This window comes from Schistocerca americana, chromosome 9 (genome assembly GCF_021461395.2).
Source record: "Schistocerca americana isolate TAMUIC-IGC-003095 chromosome 9, iqSchAmer2.1, whole genome shotgun sequence".
In the NCBI taxonomy this organism is placed as follows: Eukaryota; Metazoa; Arthropoda; class Insecta; order Orthoptera; family Acrididae; genus Schistocerca; species Schistocerca americana.
This window is the reverse complement of record NC_060127.1, coordinates 17,078,066-17,101,720: the sequence shown is the minus strand read 5'-3', so window position 1 is coordinate 17,101,720 and position 23,655 is coordinate 17,078,066. Positions and strand designations below refer to the sequence as shown.

The 23,655-nt window shown below is 43.9% G+C and overlaps 1 protein-coding gene and 2 non-coding genes across 3 annotated transcripts in view; 2 read left to right on the top strand and 1 right to left on the bottom strand.

Annotated features, from left to right (window-relative positions):
- Positions 1–16,058, top strand: part of LOC124551207 — an 83,512-nt gene extending 67,454 nt beyond the window's left edge. The window contains exon 7 of the mRNA XM_047126198.1: positions 15,241–16,058. Within this exon, the coding sequence (XP_046982154.1) occupies positions 15,241–15,553 (313 nt within the window). The 3' untranslated portion in view covers positions 15,554–16,058. The remainder of the gene's footprint in view (positions 1–15,240) is intronic.
- Positions 5,355–5,429, bottom strand: Trnas-uga. The gene has a single exon. It is a non-coding gene; the product is annotated as a tRNA-Ser (tRNA).
- Positions 5,563–5,637, top strand: Trnas-uga. Its single transcript has one exon. It is a non-coding gene; the product is annotated as a tRNA-Ser (tRNA).
- Positions 16,059–23,655: the final 7,597 nt, after the last annotated feature.

The following is a 23,655-nucleotide window of genomic DNA, read 5'->3' as shown; positions in this document are numbered from 1 at the left end:
GGCGGTGGGTTTTCCATTTTTCATTGTAAAGTATATGAGGAGAAACAGTGCCTTTTTAATCAGAATAACAAAGTCGATTGGGAAACATTCAATTTTTATACATATAACAATTATAAACAAGAACCGTAGTGGTAATTATCGTAAAAACAAAAAAAAAAACAATTTTTGCGACATCTTGCGCAGCATATAAAAGCGGATTTTTTACAGTCACAGGGCGTTTGCAATAAATCTATACAAAAACATGCCCCATTAACATTTACGAAAATGTTTCGAGTTCCTGACAATTTTGAGGCAAACCAGGCATATTAAATCATGTCTCGGAATATTGGTGACGATAATTGATGGTGGATTGTAGAATGAATTTTTATACAATCTTCCCGGGAATTAATTTCACTATTCTCCTGTACCAATGCGCTGCAATTTTGCAAGCAACAGAAGAAAAAAAAGTGCCGGAGGAGGAATCGAACCCGAGACCTCTGGCGTAAGGGTCCGAGCGCTAACCATGTAGAATAGCCGGCATGGTAGCTTAGCGTGTTCGGTCAGAGGGTTACGCACCCTCTATAATAAAAAAACTGAGTTAATCTATCATCAACGAACTTAAACGGATGTCTTACGAGTGCGCCCCGAACAGACGCAACGAGCAAAAGCGAACAAAATGATTAAAAAAAAATGTAGGCCAGACGGCAGTACGATAGTGGACTAACATTTTATGCTCATAAGGCACCGAAGGAACTTTGGATCGATTTTTATCGGGATTTTTCGAGTAGTGCGTCCTAATATTTTAACCACGTGAGGTGTTAAGGGTCCTCTTTCACCACACACAATTTCGGACAAATCCCCGACCCCACGGTCGTGCCGTCTCCTTGTAAGAGACTGTATGCTCTCCACTAAACACCTCAGCCACTATTTACCCTAAAATCGTTATTTATCTAAGGCAGTCGATTCTGCTAATCACATTTCATTCAGAAAGCTCAAAGTTTACATTTTTCAAGGTTCAGTGAGAAAATGAATCATTCATACTGACCTGACAGGATGCAAAGGGGCATCCTAGATACTTCATACAATTTTCATAATGAATCTTAGTAACGGTTAAAATTTGCGACTGGTCTTCCACAGGGTTCAGTACTGGAACCACTCCTCTTCTTGCTATGTATAAAGAAGCTGCCTTCTTACTCTGCTAAAGCAGAAATAGTGGTTTTTGCTAACGATGCAAGCGTCGTAAGTCTAATCGAGAGACACCACCATAAGGAACAATGTGTGAAAAGTTCAAAAAAGTTATTTATGCACTACTTTATATGTAGGGCAACAGCAGCCGAAATAGTCTATCATTTGAGTAAACAAGACCGCTGCGACTGTTAGAATTCTCTATTGAGAGAACACGACAGGTTTCGCAAATAAAATTTGCATCCTCATATGCTTCAAGTCAAAAAATTAAAGGTTCTATTTAAACCAGATACAGCCATTCTCAACATTTATATCCACGTATGGGATTGACCTGAAACATATGAAGATGCAAATTTAATTTGCGAAACCGGTCGTGTTCTCCAATAAAGAATTCTTAGTCGCAGCGGACTTGTTTATTCAAATAAAAAAAAATCTCGATAAATTGACAATCACTTAACTTGGTAAAAATACACAGGTCATTTAATTGTGCATGAACCAGAACACATATTTCATCAAGAAGGATACAGAACAGGACAAAGAAAACTTTCAGAGTTATTGGATGTCTTCAATATAGCCCCAGGAAAAGAAGTTGCAGCTGTTCATGTACGGAGAATATGGCGGCCAATCGAGACCCATGCCAGCGGCCTCTGGGTACCCCAGAGCCAGAATGCGATCCCCAAAGTGCTCCTCCAGGACATCAAACACTCTCCTGATTCGATGGGGGTCGAGCTCCGCCTTGGATGAACCACATCTTGTTGAAATGAGAGACACTTTGGATAATGGGAATGAAGTAATCTTCCAAAACTTTCACGTACCGTTCGGTAGTCACCGTGCCATCAAGGAATATCGCACCGATTATTCCGTGACTGGACATTGGACACCACACAGTCACTCGTTGAGGGTGAAGAGACTTCTCGATCTCGAAATGCGGATTCTCAGTCCCCACATGCACCAATTTTGCTTATTGACGAACCAATCCAAATGAACAAATGACTGATAACAACATGATGCTTGCGCATGCGCATACTAATACCCATCATGCCCCGGGGCCAGCCGTGCAGTTCGAACGCTCTAACGCAAACCGTTCAGAAGTTATGACGATTTTATTTCGTATAGTTCACAAACTGTCACCCAGTCTTTCGCCATGGCCTACTCTCACTTTTATCAGGTTTTAGAACATCTCGCACCATTTTACGTTGTCGATCGATTATTCCAGGTCGACAGATCCCATCAACGTGTGTTGATTTTTCTTCAGTCCCGCTTTCATTATTCAGCGCAATGTCAGAACTGCCCCTCTGGTGCCTTTACCTTTCCTAAGGCGAATCCGATTGTCATCTAATAGAGCCTTAGTTTTTCCTCAGTTTTCTTTTCCGTTCTCTTGTCAGCAGCCGATTGTGCGATAGTTCTCGCATTTACCCGTCCCATCTTCGGAATATCGCGGATGATATTTTTCCTAAAGTCAGATGGCACGTCGCCAGTCTGAGATTCTACACACTAACTTGAGCAGTCGTTGGGTGGCACTTCCCTCAGCGACTACAGAAATTCCCAAGGAGTGTTATGCACGCCTTCTGTTCCATTCGATCGCAAGTCTTGGAAAGCACTTTTAAATTCTAATTCTAATACTCGATCCCCTAACTCTTCCCTGTCGACTCCTGTGTCTTCCTCTATCACGCCATCGGACAAAGCGTCCCCCTCTCTCCTTCCACCTGCGTTCTCCTTGGTAGTGGAATACTGGCTGCGCTCTTTACGTTGACGCCCCTTCTTCTGATTTAACCGAGGGATGTTTCGACCTTTTATATGCCGAATCAGTCCATCTGCGGACGATCACTCAAAGAATCTGCTGTATGTGCTTAATACCGTGTAGGCCCCCGTTAGCACGCAGAAGTGCCGCGACACGACGTGGCATGGACTCGACTTATGTCTGAAGGAGTGCTGCAGGGAACTGACACCATGAATCCTGCAGGGCTACCGATAAATCCGTAAGAGTACGAGGGGGTGGAGATCTCTTCAGAACAGCACTTTGCAAGGCGTCCCAGATACGCCCCATAATGTTTATGTCTGGGGAGTTTGGCGGTCAGTGGAAGTGTTTAAAGTCGGAAGAGTGTTCCTGAAGCCACTCTGTAGGAATCATCGACTTGTCAAGTGTCGCGTTGCCCTGTTGGATTTGCCTTATTCCGTCGGAATGCACAGAGGACACGAATGGATGCCGGTGATCAGGCAGGATGCTTACGTACGTGTCTCCTGTCAGAGTTATACCTAGACGTATCAGGGGTCCCATATCACTCCAACTGCACATGCCTCACACCGCTGTAGAGCCTCCGCCAGCTTGAACAGTCCGGTGCTGATATGCAGGTTGGACAGGCCCATGAGGTTGTCTCCATAGCCGTACACGTCCGTCGGCACTGCACAGTTTCAAACGAGACTCGTCTGAGCAGGCAACATGTTTCCAGTCGTCAACAGTCCAATGTCGGTGTTGAAGGGCCCAGGTGAGGCGTGTAGCTTTGTGGCGTGCAGTCACCAAGGGTACACGAGTGGGCGTTCGGGTTCCGAAAGCCCATATTGACGATGGTTCGTCGAATGGTTCGCACGCTGACACTTGTTCATGGCCCAGCGTTGAAATCTGCAACAATTTGCGGAAGGTTAGCATTTCTGTCACGTTGAACGATTATCTTCAGTGTTTGTTGGTCACGTTTTTGCAGAAGCTTTTTTTCGGCCACAGTGATGTCGGATATTTGATGTTTTACCGGATTCGTCATATTCGCGGTGCACTCGTGAAATGGTCGTACCGGGAATATCCCCACTTCATCGGTACCTCGGAGGTTCAAAAATGGTTCAAATGGCTCTGAGCACTTTGGAACTTAACATCTGAGGTCATGAGTCCCGTTGAACTTAGAACTACTTTAACCTAAGGAAATCACACAGATCCATGCCCGAGGCAGGATTCCAACCTGCGACCGTAGCGATAGCGCGGTTCCAGACTGAAGCGCCTAGAACCGCTCGGCCACCCCGGCCGGCATCTCGGAGGTGCTGTGTCTCACAGCTAGTGCGCCGACTGTGGCACCACGTTCAGACTCACTCAGATTTTGATAACGTACCAAATGCGCCAGATCCTTGTTGTTGCCCACCGCAGCGCCGTATTCTGCCTGTTTACGTATCTCCGTATTTGAATATGCATGCCTATACCAGTTTGTTTGCCTCTTCAGTGTACAAGCGGTTTAAATGTTACGGCCCGTTAGCAGCGAGTTAAGCTTGTGGGCCCGTTACGGCCGATCTAACAGACTCGCACTTGACCGCAGCGCGAAGTCGCAGTCCGTGGCGTCGCGCTACCACCCGGAAGAGGAAGCCGAGGAGCTGGAAGCAGGGCGCCCGCGGCTCGTCGTGACGTCAGCGTACTCGCGCTCGCACTCGCGGCCGTACTACGGCAGGCCGGGGGCCGGCGTCGGCCCACAGGAAACACCTGCCGCGGCGGAGCTGGAAGAGGAAGTGGCCGGCTCCGACAGATACGACTCGCTCAGGTCGGCACAGCTCTGCTCACCGCTACTGCACTGGCACTGGTAGGGGAGGGGGGAGGGAAGCCCTGCTAGTGTCTAGGGGGCTGCGATATTTGTGAGGAGACGAATGCCGGACATTTGCCACGCCGGACATTTGCCACTCTTGCCCCTTCGCCAGGTAGCTTGAGTAGCGACCCTCAGGTAAGGGACGCCCTTCCTCGTACTTCGTCTGTCCGCTTTGAAACCACCGTCTCCACATCTTACTGGATACAACCAGTATGTAAGGGACCTTCTTCTTCCACATCTTGGCCAAATACAGAGCTTCTTTTCCGAAATCGAAATATTTATATCTTTTGGGAAACGAAAGCAATTCCGACGATTATGTCAGTATGTAATTAGTTCTGCCAGGTATAAATATAGATCTCTATGTCTGTACTGTAGCTTCCTTACACGCTTACTGATTGCGATAGAAACAGTCCATCGCCATGGGAGTAACAAGAAAGGAACGCTGTGAAGAGAATGCGAATGTACGCTAATCCTTTCTTTTTGATCGCTGCGTTTGTACCTACTTTAATTACTACAGTTGCATGCCCAAAAGATAATAAGGAAAGAAGAAATGGGTATGTGAATCCAGAATGAGATTTTCACTCTGCAACGGAGTGTGTGCTGATATGAAGCTTCCTGGCAGATTAAAACTTTGTGCCCGGCCGAGACTCGAACTCGGGACCTTTGCCTTTCACGGGCAAGTGCTCTACCAACTGAGCTACCGAAGCACGACTCACTCCCGGTACCCACAGCTTTACTTCTGCCAGTACCTCGTCTCCTACCTTCCAAGCTTCTGTAAAGTTTGGAAGGTAGGAGACGAGATACTGGCAGAAGTGGAGCTGTGAGTACCGGGCGTGAGTCGTGCTTCGGTAGCTCAGTTGGTAGAGCACTTGCCCGTGAAAGGCAAAGGTCCCGAGTTCGAGTCTCGGTCGGGCACACAGTTTTAATCTGCCAGGAAGGGTATGTGAATGTTTGAAAAGAAGAACGACATACTCCATATTAATTTACTCTCTAAAATCCGATATCTTTTGCGGCGAAACATTAGTTAATAAAGTGTAGCGGGACAATGTTCAAAACATGACTGAAAATAAGTTCATAAACAGAGATAAGAACATTTATGACTGACATGTCATCCAAAGTCGAGGTACAATTTTAAAATGTTAGAAATAAGGAAATGAAGTAATACAGAATGCTATGCTTGTAACGTACATTGATGTTCTAGACTGTTTAGCCCCAGTATTTACAGGGTCACAGACAAAGCATCCTAGGGTTCGGAGGGAAAAGCCGTAATTGTAATGATCTGCACTACAACAGAAACAAGAAGCACAACTTAAGGAAAAATGATGTAATGTGTGTTCCAGCTCACAAGCGACATTGAAGTAGATAATTCCTGTGACTTAGTATGGACAGAGGTTATATTGGACAACTGGAATAAATTAATAACTGGCACTTTTTACCGACCCCCGGTCTCAGATGAAACAGTTGATGAACATTTCAAAGAAAACTCGAGTCTCATCGCCAATAGAAATGCAACTCACACAGTTATAGTTGGCAGTGACTTCAATCTACCTTCCGTATGTTGACAAAAATGAATTTTCAGACGCTACTGTAAAAAGGAAACCACCTTCAATACTTGTTCTAAATGCTTTTTATAAAATTATTTTGAACAATTAGTTCACGAGGCCATTCAAATTGTAAATGCTTACGAGAACACACTTGACCTCTTAGCCACAAATAATCCTGAGCATCAAGACGGCTACAGGAATTAGTGAACACACAGTCGTAGCGAGGCTCAATTCCGTAACAAAGAAATTCACCAAAACTAAACGCGAAATATATATATTTATGAAAGAAACTAAGAATTCGGATGACGTCTTTCTAGGATACAGTCTCCAATCCTTCCAAACTATGTAAGTGAAGACTATATGTGGCTTAAGATCAAAGTAATAGTATCAACAGCACTCGAGAGATTCATACCAAATAAATTAATAAGAGATGGAAGTGATCTTCCATGGTACACACAACACGGCAGAAAGCTGCTGCAGGAGCACCGAAAAAGGCATGTATAATTTAGACGAGCGCAAAATCTCGAAGATTGGCGAAGTTTTACTGTGGCTCGAAATTTGGTGCGGATTTCCATGCGAGATGCATTTAATAGTTTCCACAACGAAACTCTCTCTAGACATGCGGCGGAAAATCCAAAGAGATTCTGGTCCTATTTTAAGTAAACCAGCGGAAAGGCTCAGCAAGTGATGAGGAGTAGGAGGGGGAGACAAGGGACCCAACGCTTCGGAGCAGGTAAAATCGTGGCAAATGTCCGGCGTGGCAAATGTCCGGCGTGGCAAATGTCCGCACACCAAGGAGACCCGGCAGAACAGGTAGCGGACGGTCTACAGGGACACCAAACAGGTGGCACACCGCAGTTCAGTACTGCACCGTCACACCACTGCTGTCACACAAGAGTGCAAACCGATCGCTGCAACGCATCAATCAAAAAGCATGGGATCTACGCAAGATCCTACCGATGCTGCAGGAATATTTCTGCAACAACATCATTCGCTAATGAACGATGGGAGCAAATTTTTACTTGCAGATGACGACAGAGGACCAAATGATAGGATATTGGTGTTCGCCAGAGAAAGGGGAAAATCCTGTTTAACAGACTGCAGTTCGTTCTTTGTCGGTGGAACTTTCAAAAGCTCCAGCAAGCAGTTTGGACAGTTATTTATTGTTCATGCCGATATTTCTAGTTCTGAGGAGGAAACAAACACAGTTCCAACCGTGTACGCCTTGCTACCCAATAAAAACCGAGAAACGTACGATCGCTTTTTCAATGCTGTTGAGAGAAACGTACTTGGATGGAATCCTGCAGCTGTCATGATGGATTTTGAAGCTGCCTGCGAAAGGCAAAGGTCTCGAGTTCGAGTCTCGGTCCGGCACACAGTTTTAATCTGCCAGTAAGTTTCATATCAGCGCAGGCTGTGGCTAAGCCATATCTCCGCAATATCCTTTCTTCCAGGAGTGCTAGTTCTTCAAGTTTCTCAGGTCAGCTTCTGTGAAGTTTGGAAGGTAGGAGACGAGGCAGTGGCAGAATTAAAGCTGTGAGGACGGGGCGTGAGTCGTGCTTGGGTAGCTCAGTCGGTAGAGCACTTGCCCGCGAAAGGCAAAGGTCCCGAGTTCGAGTCTCGTTCCGGCACACAGTTTTAATCTGCCAAGAAGTTTTAGTAACACATTTGTTTCCTGATTTAAAGATTAATGGCTGCAACTACCATTTCAATCAGGGCTTGTCGAGGCAGAATTGCCGCCTTGTTGCTGCCTACAAGGAAAACGAAGAAATTCGTTTTCACATAAGATTGTGTTCCGCTTTGGCTCACATTCCCCTGGACATGTTAGATGATGGGTGGCTATGCATTCAGGAGAGCACGCCAGATAATGAAAAACTGTAGGATTTTTTACGACTACTTTGTTGAACAATGGCAGGATAATGAAGACATGCCAAGAGATGTATGGAACTGCGCAGGAAGGCGTCACCGCACGAACAATGTTTCAGAAGGATGGAATAGGAGGATAAATACATTAATTTCGAAGGTTCATCCAAATTTTTAATCCTTAGTAAAAATTCTCAGAGAACACGCAGAATATCATGGTCACCGACTAGTTTCAAATCTAGGTGGAAAAAGAAGAAAGAAGTCCGCAATTAAGACAGATGAGATAGTTTCTGAGACCCTTACAACACTCCAAGTTGACGGCAATATATAATCATTTCTTACTTGCGTGGCTTATGCACAGAAATTGGAATAAGAACGAAATGGCTGAAGCAACAGCAACACTTGTAAATATTTAGAAGGGGTTCAGTTCACGCCAATAGCCCTATTGTAAAAATTGTAAATAAATAATCATCCTGAAAATGTTGTAAATCAATAAAATGCGAGACGAAGAGAGACTACTTCCTCGTGGTGTTCCCTGGAAACGACACAAAGTCGGCTAAATGTCTGTTGCAAGTTGTAAAAGATTCGCTAATGAAGTCTGAAAAGTCATAGCTTTTCTAACAATCACAATCAGCATCTTTGTGTAGAGAATTTTAGAAACGATGTCAGTTTGGGTAGACGATGAATACATCTTGTTTCAATACATAAATTGCATTCCTTAACGCTAATTGCTAGCAGGACTCACATTAGACCTCAGTACGGTTCCCTGTGTGGTACGGAAAAATTTAGGTTTATTTCGAAATAATTAAAGAAAAAGTTTCTACCGAGAACCAAATTCTTTAGTTGGCTCCTCTTAATATATGGTAAAAGGTCGCCACTCCTCTCATATCATACTTTGGGTGAGGGGTTGAAAGATGGAAAACATTTTCGGTTTCTATAGTTTGTGTAAAATAAATCGTTAAGTATGACCTTCGGTGAAAATTATGCTCTAAGTAAGATTAATCAGAACAAAAGTAGCGCGACGTGGGCACAGTCGTCATTCTTGTAACACAGCTTCACAAGCAGACCGCGATTCTGCATTGACACAGTCATGGGAAACGTCGCAGACGCGAAAAAGGGAAACCGATGTAGCTGGCGTGTTTGTACCAACTTCAATGGGTCGAGAGCATATTAGGTGTTTTCATTTATGTATTCTGATACATCTATTGATCAATTTTCACACTTTGTTTTTCTTCTGCCACACGTTTTCCCCCTCCTCCGATAATATTCCGTTGCAATTCGACGTCATTCCGACCAGTGGTGTTATTTCTACTGCACTTTTAAAGTTTAACTTTAATTACACTACTGGCCATTAAAATTGCTGCACCAAGAAGAAGTGCAGATGATAAATGGATATTCATTGGGCAAATATATTATACTAGAACTGACATGTGATTACATTTTCACGCAATTTGGGTGCATAGACCCTGAGAAATCAGTACGCAGAACAACCACCTCTGGCCGCATTAACGGCCTTAATACGCCTGGGCATTGAGTCAAACGGAGCTTGGATGGCGTGTACAGGTACAGTTGTCCATGCAGCTTCAACACGATACCACAGTTCATCGAGGGTAGTGACTGGCGTATTGTACGACCCAGTTGCTCGGCCACCATTGACCAGACGTTTTCAATTGGTAAGAGATTTGGAGAATGTGCTGGCCAAGGCAGCAGTCGAACATTTTCTGTATCCAGGAAGGCTGTACAGGACCCGCAACATGCGGTCGTGCATTATCCTGCTGAAATGTAGGATTTTGCAGGGATCGAATTAAGGGTAGAGCCACAGGTCGTAACACATCCGAAATGTAACGTCCACTGTTCAAAGTGCCGTGGATGTGAACAAGAGGTGACCGAGACGTGTAACCAATGGCACCCCATACGATCATGCCGGGTGATACGCCAGTATGGCGATGACGAATACACGCTTCCAATTTGCGTTCACCTCGATGTCGCCAAACATGGCTGCGACCATCGTGATGCTGTAAACAGAACCTGGATTCATCCGAAAAAATGACGTTTTGCCATTCGTCCACCTAGGTTCGTCGTTGAGTATACCATCGCAGGCGCTCCCGTCTGTGATGCAGCGTCAAGGGTAACCGCAGCCAAGGTCTCCGAGCTCATAGTCCATGCTGCTGCAAACGTCATCGAACTGTTCGTGCAGATGGTTGTGGTCTTGCAAACGTCCCCATCTGTTGACTCAGGGATCGAGACGTGGCTGCAGGACCCGTTACAGCCATGCGGATAAGATGCTTCTCATCTCGACTGCTAGTGATACGAGGCCGTTGGGATCCAGCACAGCGTTCCGTATTACCCTCCTGAACCCACCGATTCCATATTCTGCTAACAGTCATTGGATCTCGACCAACTCGACAGAAATGTCGCAATAGGGTAAACCGCAATCGCGGTAGGCTACAATCCGACCTTTATCAAAGTCGGAAACGTGATGGTACGCATTTCTCCTCCTTACACGAGGCATCACAACAACGTTTCACCAGGCAACGCCGGTCAACTGCTGTTTGTGTATGAGAAATCGGTTGGAAACTTTCCTCATGTCAACACGTTGTAGGTGTCGCCACCGGCGCCAACGTCGTGCGAATGTTGTGAAAAGTTAATCATTTGCATCTCACAGCATCTTCTTCCCGTCGGTTAAATTTCGCGTCTGTAGCACGTCATCTTGGTGGTGTAGCAATTTTAATGGCCAGTAGTGTATAATCACGCTGTACATATACTTGGACCGATCACCATCCAGGTCTACCGAGTGCTGTTGACAAGCGGGGTGCATTCAGGCCTTGTGAGTCCAATTGAGTAGCGACACCAGCCACGAAAACTGACTGCAGCCGGGATAGCGGTGTGCTGACCTCCATAGCCGCATCCGGTGACGCCTAAGGGCTGAGGATGACGCGGCGGCCGGTCGGTACTGTTGGGCCTTCAACGCCAGTTCGAACGTTGCTTGTTTCCTTGATTCGTTTGGAAACGGTTGCGGTGTGATTATCGCCGCACGACGGGAATCGTCCGACTTTGAACGCGGAATGGTAGTTGGAGCTACACGTATAGGACTTTCCATTTCGGAAATTGTTACGGAATTCAATATTCCGAAACCGACAGCGTCAAGAGTCAGCCGAGAATACCAAATTTCAGGCATTACTTCTGACCTGAACACAAACAACGCAGTGGCCTAAGGTCTTCAGTTAACGACCGCGAGCAGCGTCGTTTGTGCAGAATTCTCAGTGCTAACAGACAAGCAACAAAGCTTGAAAGAACAGACGACCGACGCGAGTACCTTTGCTAGCAGCACGACATCGCCTGTTGTGGGCTCGTGACCATGTTCGTTGGACCCTAAATGACTGGAATACCTTGGGATGGTCAGACGAGTCACGATTTCAATGGCAAGAGCTGATGGTATCGTTCGAGTGTGTCGTAGACCCCATGAAACCTTCGACCCAAGTTGTCAACAAGGTACCGTGTGAGCTGGTGGTGGCTCTATAATGGTGTGAGCTGTGTTTAAGTGGACCGCACTGTGTCCTCCGGTCCAAGTGAACCGTTCACTGGCTGGAAATGGTTCTATTCGCATATTTGGAGACCATTTTCAGACATTCATAGACTTCATATTCCCAACCAACGATGGAATTTTTATGGACGACAATCCGCTAAGTCATTGGGCCAAAATTGTTCGCGATTGGTTTGTAGAACATTCTGGACCGTTCGAGCGAATGATTCGGCCAGCTAGATCGGCCGACATGAATCTCATCGAACATTTATGGGACACAGACTATCGCAACTATGGGCGGCTACAGAGACACCATGGCGCAGCATTTCTGGAGGGGATTTGCAACGACTTGTTGAGTCCACGCCGCATCGAGTTGCTGCACTAAGGCTGGGCAAAAGGAGCTCCGACACGATATCAGGAGGCATCGCAAGACTTTTGTCTCCTCAGTGTATTATGGCATATTGGCCCCTATAACACGTGACAATGGCCTTAAGGCGAAATTCGCCATTTGTGCGAGTTTCAATGAAATAAGTACGCGTAAGTAACAGTGCTTAAACTGACACACAGTATTTTTAGCGCAACGCAATCTGACTCTCAATAATACATACAAAAGAATGGCCCTGATTAACATTAACCTATCCCTTTCATGAATCACTTACCTCACAAACCTCTACGATTTCTACCCTCCACGCTGCCCTCCAGTACTAAATTTGTGATCCCTTGATGCCTCAGAACATGTCCTACCAACCGATCCCTTCTTCTAGTCAAGGTGTGCCACAAACTCCTCTACTCCCCAATTCTATTCAATACCTCCTCATTAGTTATGTGATCTACCCATCTAATCTTCAGCATTCTTCTGTAGCACCACATTTCGAAAGCTTCTATTCTCTTCGTGTCTAAACTCTTTATCGTCCACGTTTCACTTCCATACATGGCTACATTCCATACAAATACTTTCAGAAACGACTTCCTAACATTTAAATCAATACTCGATGTTAACAAATTTCTCTTCTTCAGAAACGCTTTCCTTGCCATTGCCAGTCTACATTTTATATCCTCTCTAATTCGACCATCATAAGTTATTTTGCTCCCCAACTAGCAAAACTCCTTTACTACTTTACGTGTCTCATTTCCTAATCTAATTCCCTTAGCATCAGCCGCCTTAATTCGACTACATTCCATTATCCTTGTTTTGCTTTTGTTGATGTTCATCTTTTACCCTCCTTTCAAGACACTGTCCATTCCGTTCAACTGCTCTTCCAAGTCCTTTGCTGTTTCTGACAGAATTACAATGTCATCGGCGAACCTTAAAGTTTTTATTTCTTCTCCATGGATTTTATACCTACTCCGAACTTTTCTTTTGTTTCCTTTACTGCTTGCTCAATATACAGATTGAATAACATCGGGGAGAGGCAACAACCCTGTCTTACTCCTTTCCCAACCAGTGCTTCCCTTTCATACCCCTCGACTCGTATAACTGCCATCTGGTTTCTGTACAAATTGTAAATAGCCTTTCGCTTCCTGCATTTTACCCCTGCCATCTTTAGAATTTGGAAGAGAGTATTCCATTTAACATTGTCAAAAGCTTTCTCTAAATCTACAAATGTTAGAAACGTAGGTTTACATTTCATTAATCTTTCTTCTAAGATAAGTCGTAGGGTGTGTATTGCCTCACGTGTTCCAACATTTCTACGGAATCCAAACTGATCTTCCCCGAGATTGGCTTCTACCAGTTTTTCCATTCGTCTGTAAAGAATTCGCGTTAGTATTTTGCAGCTGTGACTTATTAAACTGATAGTTCGGTAATTTTCACATCTGTCAACACCTCTTTTCTTTGGGATTGGAATTATTATATTCTTCCTGAAGTCTGAGGGAATGTCGTCTGTCTCATACATCTTGCTCACCATATGGTAGAGTTTTGTCAGGACTGACTCTCCCAAGGCTGTCAGTAGTTCTAATGGAATGTTGTCTACTCCTGCGGCCTTGTTTCGACTTAGGTCTTTCAGTGCTCTGTCAAACTCTTCACGCAGTATCATATCTCCCATTTCATCTTCATCTACATCCTCTTCCTTTTCCATAATATTGTCCTCAAGAACATCGCCCCTGTATAGATCCTCTATATACTCCTTCCACCTTTCTGCTTTCCCGTCTTTGCTTAGAACTGGGTTTCCATCTGAGCTCTTGATATTCATGTAAGTGGTTCTCTTTTCTCCAAAGGTCTCTTTAATTTTCCTGTAGGCAGTATCTATTCTACCCCTCGTGAGATAAGCCTCTACATTCTTGCATTTATCCTCTAGCCATCCCTGCTTAGCCATTTTGCACTTCCTGTCCATCTCATTTTTGAGATGTTTGTATTCCTTTTTGCCTGCTTCACTTACTGCATTTTTGTATTTTCTCCTTTCATCAATTAAATTCAGTATCTCTTCTGTTACCCAAGGATTTCTACTAGCCCTCGTCTTTTTACCTACTTGTTCCTCTGCTGCCTTCACTAGTTCATTCTTCTTCTACTGTATTTCTATCCCCCAATCCTGTCAATTGTTCCCTTATGCTCTCCCTGAAACTCTGTACAGCCTCTGGTTCTTTCACTTCATCGAGGTCGCATCTCCTTAAATTCCCACCTTTTTGCAGTTTCTTCAGGTTTAATCTACAGTTCATAACCAATAGATATTGTCAGAGTCCACATCTGCCCCTGGAAATGTCTTACAATTTAAAACCTGGTTCTTAAATCTCTGTCTTACCATTATATAATCTATCTGATACCTTTTAGTATCTCCAGGATTCTTCCATGTATACAACCTTCTTTTATGATTCTTGAACCAGGTGTTAGCTATGATTAAGTTGTGCTCTGTGCAAAGTTCTACCAGGCGGCTTCCTCTTTCATTTCTTCCCCCCAATCCATATTCACCTACTACGTTTCCTTCTCTCCCTTTTCCTACTACCGAATTCCAGTCACCCATGACTATTAAATTTTCGTCTCCCATCACCATCTGAATAATTTCTTTTATTTCATCATACATTTCTTCAATTTCTTCGTCATCTGCAGAGCTAGTTGGCATATAAAGTTGTACTACAGTAGCAGGTGTGGGCTTCGTGTCCACATCTTGGCCACAATAACACGTTCACTATGCTGTTTGTAGTAGCTTACCCGCACTCCTATTTTTTTATTCATTATTAAACCTACTCCTGCATTACCCCTATTTGATTTTGTATTTATAACCCTGTATTCACCTGACCAAAAGTCTTGTTCCTCCTGCCACCGAACTTCACTAATTCCCACTATATCTCAGCAGTAGTGCTGATTTAAGAAGTGGAAAATAAGCTGAAAACGTGAAGTTTGTGTTATGGAGGGCATTGGACTAGGATGGTCCGTGCAGCTGGATTACCTATACTTCTGTGGTGTAATGGCTCGCACACATATCTAGCTGGCAAGGAGAACCGGGTTCAAGTCCTGACCATGGCACAAATTTTAATTCATTTCCTCACGTTCCATTACTAACATTGTAAGAAGCTGATGATCAACATTTGGCTTACTGTTGAGCCTGACCCTGATGTGTGCACGGCGAGTGACGCAGTGTGTCTGTGTCTCCAGGTTTTCCTCGCCGGAGCTGGACTCGCACTTCAACAGGGCGGCAGCGGCGTCGCAGAGTTCGAACCCCGGCGGGCCCCGGCCGGCGGCCCAGACGCTGCACACGTACCGCTTCAAGGTTCCGGACTATGCGACGGAGACCTACTCGCCGGTCACCGGGCGGCCCTCGAGGACGAAGAGCGGCGCCCAGCGGCGACCACACCAGGATGACGAGGAGAGCGACGGCGGCGACTCGGCGGCCCACTACTCCAGCCCCAGGCTTCGCGTCCACAAGACGGCCTGGTCCTACACCCGCTCCCTCTCCTCCAGGCGGTGATCCTCCACCGCGCGCTCGCCATCTCTAGTGCCCCCCTGGCACTGCACTGAACATAGCCCGAGCTCACCTCTCGACCTCACTCCGTGTCCATTTGGGAAACTGTCCAAGAACAAATACTATTTTAGATACATATTGCTACACAGCCATCCCCATCATCATTAATAATCAGCCAGAGGGTTCCTTGGTAGCAGTTACCGATCCTCCTGATTTCTGTTAATCCATTCACAGCATCATATCGTGTTTCTCCCATAATCTGCTCCGTACACCACAACTCTGACCTTCCATTCGCTCTGCGCACACTCACACGTCCCCCTGTTATGGTAATCAGCATTCCCCATATCTCAGAATATGCCTGCAGAACAGTGTTCGTCTAGTCCAGGGGTCTGCAAACTACGGCCCGCGGGCCGAAACCGGCCCGCGTTAGCTGGCCGGACATCCCTGGTATCCGGCCCGCCAAATATTTGAGGTGATGCCTACACTCCCAACAATTGAGTTTCGAGGCCTATCGTGACCAATACACTGCGACATTGTCGGAGCTCTATCTTTACAGAGCGGAAGGTCATGGTTGAACTTGTGGCTATCCACAATAAACAGACAGACCATTCTCCGTGCGATAGTAAAAGAAAAAAACGGGTAACAGACTAGTTTGGCGAAAACATTTTAAGTAAAAAAATTCTTTGCATTTTATTCTACTTACGAGTCTGGTGCAAGTCTTTCAAATGGACACCACTTCGGCGACTAGCCTTAGTAATGTCATTACGGAAGATGCTTCTTAAGCGAGATTTCACTTTATTTACGTATTTTGATTTTCAGATTTTCCTTGTCTCTTCGAATTCAAACTTTGAATTGTGCCACACCTACTAGTACAGAGCATAAAACACACACACAAAAAAAAAAACCTTGTGAGACACTCGCAACATAGACACAATCATGCAACAGAACTATCAAATATATGCTCTGGCTCTGCTACTCGTTACAAGACTGCATAACTAAACTTATTGTTGCGCTGCTTGAAATAACAATGCGTTGACATACTCTGTTACGTCTTGTAGTAATAGTGTTGCTAACAATGATTTTGAGATTTCGTTAACTTTGCAGGACGCTTTCGTGAAGAATGTGCAGTGACATACTTTTTTTGTCGGTGAAATTCGCCAGAATAAAATATGCCAGAAATTTGGTCAGGTACGCCCACCAATCAAAATTATGTAATTAAATAAAAATCGTTGTTCGTTTCAGTGCTAGCTACTCCCACAACCTTGGCCTTTTGCGATTTCATCTTTCCTTTAGCCTTACATTACGGTGATCATGGAGTGCTAGTGTTCTTTAATCCAACTAGGTAGATCTTGGCCCTTATGACTTCGTGGAGGAATCATGTGGCCCGCAGACTAAAACGTTTGGAGACCCCTGGTCTAGTCACATCTTTCCAAAGACTTACCCTCTCCTCCGCTCTTTGAAGTAACTCCCCATTTATCTTGCCAGTCTATTTGATCCCAACCATGCGGCTGTGGCTTCATATCTCAAACGAATTCAACGTCGTCTGCTCTACGACTTGTGATGTCCAGTTAAAGTCTTACAGAGTAACATTGTTTTCTCCCCAGTACGATTCAGTACCTCCTCACCGAATATCTGGTTTACTCTTCTAATCTTTACAATTTCAAAAGCCTTCTATTCTCGTCTTGTTCGAATTGTTTATTGTCCACGTTCCACTTCTTAATAAAACTTTCTGTAAACGCTTCCTAACACTGCCATCCATGTTAAAATACATCTCTTCATGAGAGCCATCGTTTGTTATTTTACTATCCAAACACCAAAACTCGTGTTCTGCTTTCACTGTCATCGTTTCCTGATCGAATACTCTCAGTTTGACTGCACTTCATTATCCTTCCTTTCCTTTTGTTGGTGTTCATCTTAAAACCTCACTTCAAGACGCTACTCATTTCATTCACCTTGACTTCTAGGTGTTTCACCGAGTCTAGCGGAAGTGCAGTACCCCTTAAAACTTACTTTATGCCTGAAACATTTACACTCTAACAATTTTCATACTTCTGTGTATAAGTACAGAGGTGTCACTTCCGTTAGGGGCATTTTTTTTATTTCTTCTTCGCAAGATTTCTTTGGGATACGTCTGACTACTTTATTTGTACTACAGCAGTAATTAACATATGAATGTTATCTGACTGCTGCTTCTTGTGTGCAGTTTCAGTACAGAGCTTCAAGGTACAGTCACGTTGTGGAACATTCATTATGGACCTCGCTCAATCGCTGAATTACACAATTTTACAATAAACCTTGGTGGTGATCACATCACTGAAACAACATTTCATCGCAGACTTCACTCATACTTCACTGTATAAATTGTACGCCATCTGCTCAGGATTAATTCCAATGTTTATCATTTTGTGTATTGTTTGTTATTCAACAATGTTTTGTTATTAAAATAAATGTTATAATAATACGTATTGCGCATTTTTTTGTTCTTTGCACGTCCGAACACGCGATTCGCCCACAACACATCCTATCCATTTTCTTATGTGAAGCAGATTTCACTTGTTAGCAGTAGCGGAATGCTGCAAGAGACGGAAACCAGGGTTACTCTTTAACACCACTGAAATTTAGTTTGTAAATTGAAGGGACAGCGAGGGAAACAAAGGAATGTATCAGTAGATACTGAAGATAATTCTCATTTACTGTTCCGTCTCAGTCGCACACTTTTTTTAAATTGGATTACATGTTTCGATCACTCTGGATCATCTTCAGATGTATGTGATTACATCAGAAACCCGTCTTGTCTACTAAGAACAACATATCAGGGTAGGGCCACCTTCAGATCTAAGTAACCTCATCAGCAACCCGTCTTGCCAAGTCAAGAACAAAATATTAGAGTATCCCGATTTCTTGTTCTGAGTAGAGAAGACGGGTTGCTGACGCAATTCCTTTGATCTGCAGATGATCCAGAGTGTTCGAAACACATAATCGAATTAAAAAGGTATGCAACTAGGACGGAACAATATATGAGATTTACCTTAAATATCTAGTCGTATACAGTTGCTGAATTCTCTCAAGACGGATTGGGAGATAGAGGAACCAGAGAAGCAATATTTGCTCTAAAACTAATAATAGAGAAACCACTAGATAAGAACCTGACAACATACATAGCTTTCGTAGATGTAGAGAAAGCCTTTGATAATGTTAAATGGGATAAGATGTTTGAGGTACTCAAAAAAGTAGGAATAGACAATAAAGATAGAAAAATGATATGGAACCTGTACAAAAACGGGACAGCAGTTATCCGTGGACGGACAAAACAAGAAGAGGTGCAGATACGGAAAGGTGTCCGACAAGGTTGTGCACTATCCCCTGTTATCTTTAACCTATAAATTGAAGAGGCCCTGAAAAAAGTAAGGGAAAATTCACAGACAGGTGTAGTGATTCATGGCCAACGAATAGATATGATAAGATATGCCGATGATATAGCTGTCCTGGCTGAAAGTGAAGAAGATCTTGTAGTCCTACTGAATGAAATGGATAAGTTATGGGGGAAGAAAATAATATGATAATTAATAAAGGAAAAGCAAAAGTAATGGCATGCGACAAAAAAGATCAAGTGAAAGTCCAAGTTCATGTAGGCAATGAACTGCTTGAACAAGTTGATAAATTTACTTATCTGGGCAGTAATATTACCAGGGATGGAAGGAGCAAGGCAGAAGTGAGAAGTAGAATAGCTCAAGCAAAGGCTGCTTTTAACAAGAAGAAAAACATCTTAACATCTAAGAGCATCAGCCTTGAAATCAGGAAAAGATTTTTGAAATCATGTGTGTGGAGTGTGGTATGCTATGGGTGTGAAACATGGACTCTCGGGACAGAGGAAGACCAGAAGCTAAATTCTTTTGAAATATGGTGCTATAGACGCATGCTGAAAATAAAATGTATCGATAAGGTCATAAACGAAGTGGTTCTGGAAAGAGCAGGTGAGATGAGAAGCCTCTGGAGTTCGTGTTAAAAGAAGAGAGCAATTTACAGGGCATCTTTTAAGACATAAAGGACTCCTGAACACAATGATAGAGGGATATGTCGAGCGAAAAAGACCAAGAGGAAGACCACGACTGAGATACATGGATTAAATCGTGAAAGATGTGGGATGTAACACCTATAAAGAAATGAAGAGAAAAGCTGAAAGACGCACAGAATGGAGACAAGCTGCCATTGTAGCTGTTGCAAACCAATCCTTGGATTGACCACTACAGAAGAAGAAGAAGAAGAAGAAGAAGGGAGATGATTATCACGGACAGAAAATCAGCGTGATAGAGCACACTAGCGACATGACAGTAATCGGCGGAAGCGAAGAGCAAGTGAGTCTGCAGCTTAATGAAATTGAACAAGTAGCAGACGATAACGTGGGCGTGAGGAAAACTAGTATAATGGTGGGCGTAGCGCGAAGCTGGTAGGCTAAATGTAGAAACGCAGACAGCAGACTCTTGAAGAGGGGAATGAGTTTCGCTATCTCTGAAGTATGAGGGTCATTAAGATAACAAAAAGAGTCTCTCAAAAAAACCTGATTTCGGGAAAAGATGGTAATCATCCACGGCCACGTCCTGGATGTCCAAAAAATTATCACTTGAGTTCCTGAAGCAAATCCTTCGTCAACGCAGCAGAGTGAGGGCAAGCGTTAACATGAAGAGGCGGACAGTAACACGTGGCGGCTGTTCTGGAATCTTCTCTAGGTACGAAGTCACCGAGCAGAACGTCATTTCGATTGCGAAACATTATGGCCATAACCTTTTTGGTGCTCAGATTTTTTTGTGTGAGCCGCTGTTGGGGAGGTTGAACGATCCCATTCCGTTGACTGGCGTTTTGTTTGGAGACTTTTATGCGAAACACGGGTCCTGACACCAGCGGCAATGTGGTTCGAAAAATTATAATCTACACCCCCCCCCCCTTTCCTTCCTACTTACAGCTACCGTCCACATTACTCTTTTATCAAGATTTGAGGCCGGCCGGTGTGGCGGAGCGGTTCTAGGCGCTTAAGTCTGAAATCGTGCGACCGCTACGGTCCCAGGTTCGAATCCTGCCTCGGGCATGGATGTGTGTGATGTCCTTAGGATAGTTAGGTTTAGGTAGTTCTAAGTTCTAGGGGACTGGTGACCTTAGATGTTAAGTCCCATAGTGCTCAGAGCCATTTGAACCATTTTTGAAAATTTGAGAGGAGCTGGCTGGTTCTAATGGCTCTGAGCACTATGGGACTTAACAACTGACGTCATCAGTCCCTTAGAACTTAGAACTACTTAAACCTAACTATCCTAAGGACATCACACACATCCATGCCCGAGGCAGGATGCGAACCTGCGACCGTAGATTTGAGAGGAGCGAAGATTACAATAAACTTTCTAGTTTACTTATCTTTTCACGTAGCATTGGCTCCAGTTCTTCTTGTCTAGGGGTCTGATTCTTGAAGGTGAAATTCCCACATTTTATATCCCCATGGTTGAATTGATCTAAATAAATTTGAAAAGTTTTGTTGCAGGATTTTGGTTGTTACGTTCAAATACAGGGTGGTCCATTGGCCGTGAGCGGACCAAACATCTCACGAAATAAACGTCAAACGAAAAACTACAAAGAACGAAACTTGTCTAGCTTGAAGGGGGTAACCAGATGGCGCTAGGGTTAGCCCGCTAGATGGCGCTGCCATAGGACAAACGGATATCAAGTGCGTCTTTCTAAATAGGACCCCCCATTTTTTATTACATATTCGTGTGCTACATAAAGAAATATGAGTGTTTTACTTGGACCACTTTTTTCGCTTTGTGATAGATGGCGCTGTAATAGTCACAAACATATGGCTCACAATTTTAGAAGAACAGTTGGTAACAGGTAGGTTTTTTAAATTAAAATACAGAACGTAGGTACGTTTGAACATTTTATTTCGGTTGTTGCAATGTGATACATGTACCTTTGTGATCTTATCATTTCTGAGAACGCATGCTGTTACAGCGTGATTACCTGTAAATACCACATTGTTGCAATAAATACTCAAAATGATGTCCGTCAACCTCAATGCATTTGGCAAAACGTGTAACGACATTACTCTCTACAGCAAGGAGTTCGCCTTCCGTAATGTTCGCACATGCATTGACAATGCGCTGACGCATGTTGTCAGGCGTTGTCGGTGGATCACGATAGCAAATATCCTTCAACAGAAAGAAATCCGGGGACGTCAGATGCGGTGAACATGCGGGCCCTGGTATGGTGCTTCGACGACCAATCCACCTGTCATGAAATATGCTATTCAATACCGCTTCAACCGCACGCGAGCTATGTGCCGGACATCCATCATGTTGGAAGTACATCGCCATTCTGTCATGCAGTGAAACATCTTGCAGTAACATTCGTCGCTAAATAGAACGCGTGCAAAAAATCTGTCATCGTCCCGTAATTTATCTTGTGCCCAGTGGCAGAACTGTACATGACGTTCAAAGTCGTCGAAATGCAATTACTGGTGCATAGAAATATGGTACGGGTGCAATAGATGTTGATGTAGCATTCTCAACATCGACGTTTTTGAGATTCCCGATTCTCGCGCAGTTTGTTTGCTACTGATGTGCGGATTAGCCGCGACAGCAGCTAAAACACCTACTTGGGCATCATCATTTCTTGCAGGTCGTGGTTGACGTTTCACATGTGGCTGAACACTTCCTGTTTTCTTAAGTAACGTAACTATCCGGCGTACGGTTCGGACACTTGGATGATGTCGCCGAGGATACCGAACAGCATACATAGCACACGCCCGTTGGGCATTTTGATCACAATAGCCATACATCAACACGAGTTAAAATGGCTCTGAGCACTATGGGACTCAACTGCTGTGGTCATAAGTCCCCTAGAACTTAGAACTACTTAAACCTAACTAACCTAAGGACATCACACACATCCATGCCCGAGGCAGGATTCGAACCTGCGACCGTCGCGGTCGTGCGGTTCCAGACTGTAGCGCCTTTAACCGCTCGGCCACTCCGGCCAGCATCAGCACGATATCGACCTTTTCCGCAGTTGGTAAACGGTCCATTTTAACACGGGTAATGAATCAAGAAGCAAACACCGTCCGCACTGACGGAATGTTACGTCATACCACGTACTTATACGTTTCTGACTATTACAGCGCCATCTATCAGATAGCGAAAAAAGTGGTCCAACTGAAACATCCATATTTCTTCACGTACTACACGAATATGTAATAAAAATGGGGGTTCCTTTTTAAAAAAAACGCAGTTGATATCCGTTTGACCTATCGCAGCGCCATCTAGCTGGCCAACCATAGCGCCATCTGGTTTCCCCCTTCAAGCTAGACAAGTTTCGTTCTTTGAATTTTTTTCGTATGACGCTTATTTCGTGGGATTTTTGGACCGGTCACTATCGATGGACCACCCTATACATGTTATCACATTGTAGCATATCATACAGTCTTGTGATTTATCAGATTAGCAAAGCTGAAATTACGCCCAAAATACAAAAATACATCCGATCACATCAGAGGCATGGTTATTACTGTCTCACTCAGCGGAAAATAACAATATTCCAAAGGGTTTACAATTTTTCTTGATAAATGAATTTCTATTAGTTTCTGTTACATTATTTTTTTCGATTATTATTTCATAAACGAATCCAGAAATAAACATAGTAACCAGTACAGTATTGCGTAATTAATAATAGGAATTTTAAGTGTGCCAGTAGTCAATAATTTCAAATGTTTCTAAAAAAAATAGTTTTAACTGTACATTCAGAACTAGTACTTGTCGATTTTAACATCGAAACTAAAATATTTTACAAATTAATTCCTTTTCATAAATTTTAGCTCATACTGTGTATAAAATTGTATGAACGTTTTCAGAAAAACAGCTGAGATAATACTGACCTGTCCAAATTTCGAAAAATAATACTGGTATCGACAACCACTGTTGAGGAAAAGTAACGCTAGATGAGGATGTCTCGTTACAAAGTTCTCTCCATCCTTATCGTACGAAGTGAGAAAAGTCAGTGGAGCTGTCATTAGCTGTGTTTTCTCTCCACACGTCAGAAGCTGAGGAACCCAACTGTCACACGATTTTCTT